Source organism: Neoarius graeffei, chromosome 21 (genome assembly GCF_027579695.1).
Source record: "Neoarius graeffei isolate fNeoGra1 chromosome 21, fNeoGra1.pri, whole genome shotgun sequence".
Classification (NCBI taxonomy): Eukaryota; Metazoa; Chordata; class Actinopteri; order Siluriformes; family Ariidae; genus Neoarius; species Neoarius graeffei.
The window spans coordinates 23,263,967-23,274,271 of record NC_083589.1 but is presented as its reverse complement, the minus strand read 5'-3'; the positions used below and the strand labels follow the sequence as shown (position 1 = coordinate 23,274,271).

General features: G+C 41.3%; 1 protein-coding gene across 1 annotated transcript in view; it reads right to left on the bottom strand.

Annotated features, from left to right (window-relative positions):
* Positions 1–4,419: 4,419 nt before the first annotated feature.
* The window catches only part of LOC132869583 (G1/S-specific cyclin-D2-like), a 44,215-nt gene continuing 38,329 nt past the window's right edge, over positions 4,420–10,305 (bottom strand). The window contains exons 4-5 of the mRNA XM_060902833.1: positions 9,402–9,550; positions 4,420–7,837 (exon numbers count right to left, since the gene is read on the bottom strand). Coding sequence (XP_060758816.1) covers positions 7,676–7,837; positions 9,402–9,550 — 311 coding nt within the window. The 3' untranslated portion in view covers positions 4,420–7,675. The remainder of the gene's footprint in view (positions 7,838–9,401; positions 9,551–10,305) is intronic.

Genomic DNA, 10,305 nt, shown 5'->3' with positions numbered 1-10,305 from the left:
TGACAAGACTAACTATGACAGCAGGGGCGGTCCTGGGGGCGGGCCGACTGGGCAGCCGCCCGGGGCAGCATTGCGGGGGGCGGCACGAGCGCGGGCGCAAGAAAAAAAAAAACGGTTCCCCCCCCCCCCAAAAAAAGGCCCCCCCCCAAAAAAAACCCCGAAAAAAAAAAAACAAGACGGGCGTGTGTGTGTGTGTGTGAACATTTTGGATGGGGAAGCCCAATAGACCCTTCCCACTGACGTCACCAGAAACCGGAAGTAAACAAACCCTGCGCCATATTGGAAGACCAACAAATTCGTGATTAGGGGGAAATAACGGCAGCACACGGAATTTAAACCCACGAGGCACTTGATTCATCATAAACCTACAATGGTAAACTTTTGTGCTGTGTTAGGGTGTTCCAACAAAGCTGATGGGAAAGGTGAAAAGAAGTCTTTCTACAGAATACCAGCTGTGATTGAGACACAAGCAAACCAAGGAGCTTTCTGCCAGGAGACAGAGAATAAGTGCATTACTGTGTGTCTCTGAGCAAAGGAGAGTCTGAAGGTTGCAACCTCCCTATTGGCTGTTTATCGGCTGTTTGTAAAAATGTATCAATTGTTGCCCTTCCCACGGGAATCATCGCGGGCTCGAGAGACGAGACCTGACGAGTTAGTTCGTTGGTATCAGAACAAAATGTCTGGACACAAATCGGGTTTTCAGAAAAGGAAAGAAAATAAACGGACGGTCGAAAATACAAAAAAGGAGGCAGAAATTTCAGTTGTCATTGAATGGTTACTTTTCTGAGGCAGCCCGCCGTGGCTGCCTGCAGGCTTATTTATTATAGCCCATTTAGTTAAAATAGTTGATATAAAATGTTTATAGTTATGTGATGGTTGTCCTGATTTAGACTGTTTTTTTTGTTTTTTTTTGGGGGGGGGGGGGGGGGGGGGGGGGGTTGCGCGATGTTGCACCCGGGTCCAGATTAGAGCAGAACCGGCCCTGGCTACATTTCAGGTGTAGTTTGTTTTATGAATGTATGTACTTGCATAGATGTGTACTTGGTCTTCCAATATGGCGCTTAACAAAATCTCGCGGCGCGGTGATGTCATACGGTAGCCCTCGATACCAAAGTTGCGCAGGTGACGTCATCAGTGTGTGTGTGTGCCTAACTTGTCGTAGCCCCATAATATGCACAATCCCGCCAGCGGAACATTGTACTAGTCATCAAAAAGACTTTACTACCATAGTACTACACTACTATGACATTACACAGAGTCTTAAGTAATACATTACGACTTGATCATTGCCATTCTGGTAACAGCAAATTTATAACGGGCCGTGTCCGCGACATACAACACACGACGAGAAATGTTTAAACGACCATGTAAAGCTGTTAACATTCTGTTGGCTAATACAGAGCCCAACCCGGGGGGGGCGGCGGCACAAGCGCGGGCGCGAAAAAAAAAACGGTCCCAAAAAAAAAGGTCCCCCAAAAAAAAACCCCGAAAAAAAAGACAGGCGGGGGGGGGGGGCGCCAGCAGGGGGTTTCGCCTGGGGAGTAAATCACTCTAGGATCGCCACTGTATGACAGTATAACTAAAAGAGAGAGCCAGAAGGTAACACAGACATGAGGGAGCCCTAGGACATAAAGCAGCCAGCCACGCCACTGTCAACAAACCCAAGTGAACATGTGAGAGTGGGGGGGTGACAGCATCCATACATCCCAGTTTACCAAAACACGCTATGCCCGAGGACCCTCCAGATCTACTCCTTTACCTGATAAAAAACTATTAACAAAAGACTTAACTAAAAAGATGTGCTTTCAGCTGAGACGTAAACACAGACTGTGTCTGAGTCCCAAACACTACTTGGAAGGTTATTCCATAACTGTGGGGCTTTGTAAGAAAAGGTTCTGCCCCCTGATGTAGCCTTCACTATATGAGGTACCAACAGATAGCCTGCACCTTTTGATTTAAGTAGGCATGGCAGGTCATAAAGGACCAAAAATTTACTCAGGTACCGTGGTGCGAGACCATTCAGTGCTTCATACGTCAAGAGTAGTATTTTGTAGTCAATGTGAAATTTGATTGGGAGCCAATGCAGTGTGGATAAAACAGGGCTGATGTGGTCACACCTTCTAGTTCTAGTAAGGATTCTTGCTGCTGCATGTTGAACTAATTGGACCTTGTTTATGCAGCTATTGGAACAGCCAAACAGTAAGGCATTACAATATTCCAACCTAGAGGTAACAAAGTCATGAACTAGTTTTTCTGCATCATGCAGTGACATTAAAAATCGGCTAGAGATAAATGAGATGAGATCTTGGGAATATTTCTGTTATCGATTTGTACTGTTATTGATACGAGTTTCAAACGAAAGACTGGAGTCAATGATCACCCCGAGGTCTTTTACTGCTTCACATGAAGAAACAGAAAGACCATCCAGAGTTACTATGCAATCAGAAAACCTACTTCTACAGTAGATGCATGTGGTCCTAGTACAAGTACTTCTATCTTGTCAGAGTTAAGCAGAAGGAAGTTAATAAGCATCCAGTATCTAATGTCCTTTCCACATTCCTCGGTTTTATTAAGCTGGTGTCTCTCATCTGGCTTTGCAGAAACATACGTACAACTGTGCATCATCATAACAGTGGAAGCTAATACCGTGCTTACGAATAATATTACCCAGAGGTAACATATCTCATCTCATCTCATTATCTCAAGCCGCTTTATCCTTCTACAGGGTCGCAGGCAAGCTGGAGCCTATCCCAGCTGACTACGGGCGAAAGGCGGGGTACACCCTGGACAAGTCGCCAGGTCATCACAGGGCTGACACATAGACACAGACAACCATTCACACTCACATTCACACCTACGGTCAATTTAGAGTCACCAGTTAACCTAACCTGCATGTCTTTGGACTGTGGGGGAAACCGGAGCACCCGGAGGAAACCCACGCGGACACGGGGAGAACATGCAAACTCCACACAGAAAGGCCCTCGCCGGCCCCGGGGCTCGAACCCAGGACCTTCTTGCTGTGAGGCGACAGCGCTAACCACTACACCACCGTGCCGCCAAGGTAACATATATATAAAGAAAAAACCAGTGGGCTGGAATGCCAAACTTTACCTCCATATGTCTAGAAAAATCACCATTTACATCTTCAACCTGATGGCAATCAGTTAAATAAGACCTGAGCCAGGAGAGGGCCATTCCCTTAACTCTCAACATTTTCTAGTCTATCAAGGAGAATGGAATGATCACTGGTGTCAAAGGCTGCACTAAAGTCAAGCAATACAAGCAGGGAGACACAGCCCTGATCAGATGCCAACAGTAGGTCATTTACTACTTTAACCAGTGCTGTCTCTGTGCTACGATGAGGTTGAAATCCTGACTGATCCATTTCATGGACGTTATTTCTATATAGATATGAGCATAACTGCTGTGCTACAGCTTTTTCTAGGATCCTGGAGATAAAGGGGAGGTTTGATATTGGCCTATAACTGCACAGTTGACAGGGATCAAGGTCAGGTTTTTTAATCAGGGTTTTGGTAACTGTTCATTTAAAGGATTTGAGTACATAGCCAGTTCTAAGGGAAGAATTGACATAGTGTGATAAGGTTGGAGTGGAAGAACTCGAGTTTCCTGCACAGAAGTCAACCCCACTGAACAGCTCTGAGATGAACTGGAATACTGACTGCATCCCAGGCCTCCTCACCCAACATCAGGATCTGATCTCGCTAATGCTCTTATAGCTGAATGATCACAAATCCTCAGAGCCATGCCCCAAATAAGTAGATACTTACTGACATTAGATAATGCATGGGCAGGCTTCCAGCACAATCAATTAAATGTAATTTTAGCAGGGAATTAATTAACCCATGCAGTCCCCAGTGTGTATTTATAGTGTGAAAACTCATGCTCACCACTAGATGGCAGCACTGCAGTGAAAGTCCGCCAATATTAGCGTAACATATTTTTTCTCTTACTGTCCTTGGGAGGACCTTCCATTTTCATAATTCACTATGCCTATATTTAAATCTAACCATACCTTAAGTCTCAGTAAGGTTTCCTTTTGACTTAAAAAAAAAAACAGTTTGTGTGTTTTCCTCATAACAAATGACCCCCCCCCCCCCCCACACATCCACCCACATCCACCAAACAAGTGTCCGATTTAATTTTATTGAACAGAGAGAATGTGGAACATTCACTATTCTCATACTCAAGTTTATAACAAGGGTACAACCCTAAAAAATATACAATCTAGTTCTTTCCGAAACCTTTGGTCATTGATGTAAATTGCAGATTGTAGCATACAACATTACACCAATCAATTTTAGCATGTAAGAAATATATTTTTTTAAATAAAAAAGTTATTATGCATTGCTCATGTCACACATTTATCACTAGATATAGACTGTAATTTGGACAAACACATGATGGAGAAAAATATTTTTTATTTTAAGTGAAATTATATTTTTAAGTGAAAGAAGTACTTTGGCACCAACAGAGATTTTAGATCACAGAAACATCACTGAGACAGACAAACATGCTGGGAGAGAAGGTTTGGTACAGGCATTGAGTCAAGTTTAAAACATGGGTAATAATAATAATAATAATAATAATCCACTTGTGTTTACTACAAATTTGCATGTGAAGGCAATTTAGGTAAAAAAAAAAAAATTATAATAATCTACATGTTGCATACACATGTGTAATGTATTTCTCCTGTCAGGCATGAAACACCAGATCTAGACTGCTTCTGATCAGGAACAACCAACTTTATTAAAAGGCCTAACCTGATAATGAAAAGTAAACTGATGACCAAGAAACGTGAGTCAGCCAATCATCTAAAACAAAGCAACATTACAAGATCCACTCTCAAATCTTCAAATTACTAAACTGGCAGCATAAGCTCCCTGATAAACTTACACAATGAAGTACTGAAGCAGCAAGCATTCATGTTTTTATTATTGCCAAGAAGCAAAAGAGCAATTCATAGCAGTGACACAACAGCAACAGCTTGAAAGATAACAAAAACATGCAATAGGACGCCGAGCACTCGCACTCGCACCAGTTACACAAGTGCAAGCCGCCCTGCTTCATTAGGCCCAATAGTTTCTTAAAAAGAAAGTGAAGACACGTACTAGCATACACAATCATGAAGTAAATGTAGCAGCACACAAAGTGGAATGTAGGCAGACAATGCCATTGGTGTAAGACAAATAAACGCTTTTTTTTTCCTTTTAGCAGCACATTGGTAGATGTTCAGAAAGAATGTAATAAAAGGAAAACAAAATTATAAAAGGTTGAAAATAAAAAAAAGCCAATATAAAATTTGATAGTCTCACAAGAATACAGTAGCCCATACATAATGCAATATATTGGAATGTATTGAACTTGGTAAATTGATGTATAACAGCATATTAGTACATTGCATTGTCATATGGCAGTATCATTAATTTAGCATCTTTCTTAAGAAATGTTTGGATTTTTAAGCAAATCGATGCATGTGCACTTTGAGGTGAATCAGCAAGAGTGAAATTCAAGTATATACTTTTTTTTTTTTTACACTAATGAGCCATTAAAACAGCAACAACAATAAAACCATTACAAAGTCTAATAGATAAATTTAACAATATGCTATCTAAACTTGCACGGTGCAAATCCTTGACAAAAAGAGAAAGAAATTTTAGCACGACTTTCCGATCGCTACAACGGAGTCCGGTAGGCAGCTCCCCAACCTCTTCCAGCTACCTTTGGTTAATGTTTACCAGTAAACCCTGCAAGTATACCTAATACGATGATGGGAAACCAGCCCCAGAATAGACAATAACTTAAAAAGAAAAGAAAAAAAAAACTAATTAGAAAAAAATAGACTCTTAATTTGCTTGTACACCATAATAATTCTGGTATAATGGAAAAGTGCACTGGAGTTTGGTTTTTGCTTTGAGGAATTATTTAAAATGTCACACAAGACAGAAGGTAAGGAGTCCATGGCACACTGCAAGGTTCAATCAAGGGTAGCGATGCTTCCTGCCACTCCTTCCCTTCCTTGCACTCCCCAAACAAAAAAAAGGGATCAATAACCAATCAACTGAGTGGAGTTGGATGGACTTGTTCAATCCCCCCCAAATAAATTTATTTCTACAGTTAAGAGATTACATAACGGTACTTGCTTGCAATACCACTACTGTGATCTGTACGTTCCACAAACCTCACGTTCACCGACTTGCCTTTCCTTTCCCATCATCACTCACTTCCTCTCTACATTCTTGACTTACAGGAGTCCAACAGAAACTCAATCCAATCCCCGTTTAATCACCTGCATTCTTGTCAATCTGCACAAATACAAGTGTCAACACTACCAACAGCCATTCAATGGAAATCAGCTTTGTAAAGGTCAAACGTCCAAACTGCAACAAGGCAAAGACAAGCGGTCATGCAGAACATTCAGTTTTACTTCCACTATTTAAAAAAAAAAAAAAAGGTACCTGCACACTACAAACAGTTTCTGAATTGATTTATCACACAACATCCTGCTCCGCAGTGCTCAGTCCTCGAGTCACAGAGATACTGCTGTTCTGGAGGCAGCTTTGGTCTTTGGCCTGTAATACGCGAGTAAAGCTGGAAAACAGTCTTCCTGGATCAACACTCACAGGAGTGCAGCTTTCCTGTTTATTTAAACACAACTAGCATGAACAATGCACATCTCCATCTGATAAATAGAAATAGTCACAAATTTAACCACTGTGACACTAATTAGTGTGGTGTAACACATTAATAATAATAATAGCAATTTTATTTTTTCAAGTAAATCATACTTTTTTCTCCATTTTAACATCAATGTCAAATATTGTTTTGCTGTGTACTTTATATACTTCTGATAGATACTACATTAAATTCTGTGTTTAGCTGTGAATATATTATATATTTTTAAGTATATATTATATATATATAAAATTTATTCTATCCACAGTCACTGGATATGAGCAATCGCATGTTCTGATTGGTTACTCTACTACTAGGCTATCAGCTCATATACTGTGAGTAGAGAAAAACAAAATGGCGGAGCGCATCAAGTCAGATATCACTTTATCAAGTATTTAAAAGAAACAGAAATAGCTAAAAGAACATAGTTGTTGTCCCCCCCCCATATCTCCTGTTCCACACTTCAGCCCAGTCAGCGGCAGTAATGCACTTTTAAGTTGGTTTGCCAACCGCCAAAAAAAAAAACCTAAAGAAGAAGAATAAAATGGCGGCATGTGTTGCAGAACCAACTGAGGATGAAATAAAAACTCTACTCGAAAACAACCCCCCCCCAAAAAAAAAAAAAAATCCAACACACAAAAAAAGTATTTGATTCCAAGAATGTATATATTTTTATTTTTCAAAAATTATTATAGCATTTTTCACAAATTGCTACTGTCATTTCCCCAGTTTGTTTACATTCCAGGTGGAAATGATTTGCAAAAAAAATTGCTCCGTTTCTCAAAATCCAGTGAATGTGGATATAATAAAACAATTATTCTACTCAGTCTGATCATACATGGCTTATAGCCAACTCTGTGCTACCAGCTCATGTATGACTCGATTTCGTGGAATAAATTTTATATATAATTTGACTATAATTGTAATTAAATTATATATGTAAAGATCAAGGAATTCTGCTGGGTATGGGGAAGAAATGACATCATAAATTGATGTCGCGCACATCCGTCGGGGTGCATGACTGGCTCTGAGGCTCCGCCTCTTTGTTGGTGGCCCCGCCCTCCTGATGCTTGTGCTGCTGGCTTTCTCGGAGGCTGCTAGCCAGCAGCTGCTCAATCTTCTCCTGACAGGACTTCAGACATTCCTAAAACAAAGAAAGATGAAAACGATACGCTAGTCCAGATACATTCAAATAAAGCGCGCACACACTTGAAAAATCTCTCACTCCATGAGTTTATAAAAGCCTGGCTTTTTCAGCTGTGTGTTATAGATCTCTTGGTCCTCTCCCTCTCTGTCACATTCCTGCATTCTACCTGGGCCTGCTCTGTAATCCTGTGTCATGGCCACAATCTTGAAACCCTGATGTCAGATTTCAGCAGGTTATTGGTTCCAAGCTGAAATGCTGTGGTTCTTTTGAGAGCTAAAGGTAGAAAAAAAAATGTCCCATTTCTTCATAAAGAAACACAACATGGGAAAAAATTAGGCATGGAAAGATCTGTGTGTGTCTAAGTGTACATACTGTTCTCCCTAGCTGGCTATGCAGCTTAACATTCTAGTGTGTGTGTTTCGGTTGAGGAGCGGTGAGCCATAAGCCATAGCCATGAGAAGTGGAGGCCTATGTCTGGCCACAAGAATGCAACTCGGAGCACACATTCCTCCATCACTGCACACACACCCATACAAATGGACGACGACAGACGCAGACACACACCGAGGAGCAATTTACCTCCAAGCCCACACGCACAGACACATGCACACATCGCTTTATAGCTGCCAACTACAGCCACAGCCAAACCCTACAGGCTCTCATCATGAAATGTAAATAGCTTCAATATGCAACTAGTGGAAACACCAACAGTCACCAAATGCACAAACATCAGGGCTGTATTTCATAAAACACCCAAACGTTAGGAGTTTTCTGGAATGACAGCACGTAACCACGGCAAAGACTCGATCTGATGCTTATTTGGTTAGGAGTCAGAGATCAAATGAATAGATCAGACAAAGCTGCGCTTGAACTTAAAATAATCTTGCAAAAAAAAAAAAAACCTTACAATTTAAGGCACAAATTAAGGCTAATTGCAATAAGCTATTAGACACAATCATTTTCTATTATGATATTCATACTGAATCCTTGCATATTGTCTGATATGGAGCTGGGTTTTGTTCCCCCCCCCAGACATTGTTTCATGTTTCTGATCCAGCATGCTTATTAGCGATTCTTGATGTTGGCTGAATGAAATTAAATGATTAATACATGGGGGCGTCGTGGCTCAGGTGGATAAGGCGCCATACCATAAATCCGGGGACCCAGGTTTGATTCCGCCCCGAGGTCATTTCCCAATCCCTCCCCGTCTCTCTCTCCCGCTCATTTCCTGTCTCTACACTGTCCTATCCAATAATAAAGGTGAAAAAAAGCCCAAAAAAATATCTTTAAAAAAAAAAAAAAAAAAGATTAATACATGAATTTAGACCATTACAAATTAAAAAATGAAAAAGTTAAGCCATGCAACTGTGTCAAAATAATTCTCCATTATAAATGAAGGCAAGATTCTGCACAAGTATTTAAGACATGAATGTAGACCAACTCCAGACTATGTTACTGTGTCTGAAAGGAAAGTTAATTTAATATGCATTTAATTTCCAATCAAAGGCTGTGTCTGGCAGTACAAATGCGTATATTGGCAGGGACAGCGTGGCACACTCACGACTTCAATATGGGTGATTTTGGCCAGCAGTTCAGTCACACTCTCGCCCCAGACACTGCTCTCCGTGCTGTTGATCTGGAGTCCGCACACCGCTGCGCCCACGCTCCCTGTGGCTATCATCGAGGGAGGGTACATCACAAAGCTGTGATCTAAAAAGAGAGACATCAAGAACATGTGAGAGAGAGAGAGAGAGAGAGCGCACACGCGAGCGCACGCAAGGAAATCTTTCACCTGTGAATCAACAAAGCTCCCTGCAGACAATGAGGTTAATAACCTCCAGTCTATATGAGAGAGTAAGCGAGGGAGACAACTTGAGGAGATTTGAACGGTTTCCAGTGCTTCTCACATCTGCTCGGAATTCAGCCAAGAGCCCCAACCTGACTCGAACATCTTTGCCTTGCTGCTTTTCCTCAAAAGATGCAGCTGTGATTAGAAAAACAGAGTACAGCCGTCGTCCTTCCTCCTCCGCCCTCTCACATTTTTGAAGGGATTTGCAGTTTTTTAGAAACCTCTCTCTTCAGGCTGTCATCTGTTCAACTTTATAGACCGACAGATAACTCAAGCTGAACTCAAAAACACACATTACATCATTAACCTTAATGCAGTTTGAATTTGGCATGTTTAATTGAATCAGGAGTTATAAAATCAGTGTTTCTTTTTTTAAGAGGCCGTGGAGGATGTGACCGACAGGCTCGGATAAACTCACATGGAGCAAGCCAGCTGCGCCGTGGGCTGCCTCTCATGCCATGAGAACTCCATATCCAAACACGAAAAGAAAACCCCAAACATTTACATTTACTCCCAAAAGCAGCGGCGCAGTCTTTGCTGTGGCCGTCTTTCTCTTCACGGGCTTTATGAATAGACACAGGCTTGTAGGAACACACCCAAAACAGGAAACTATTCC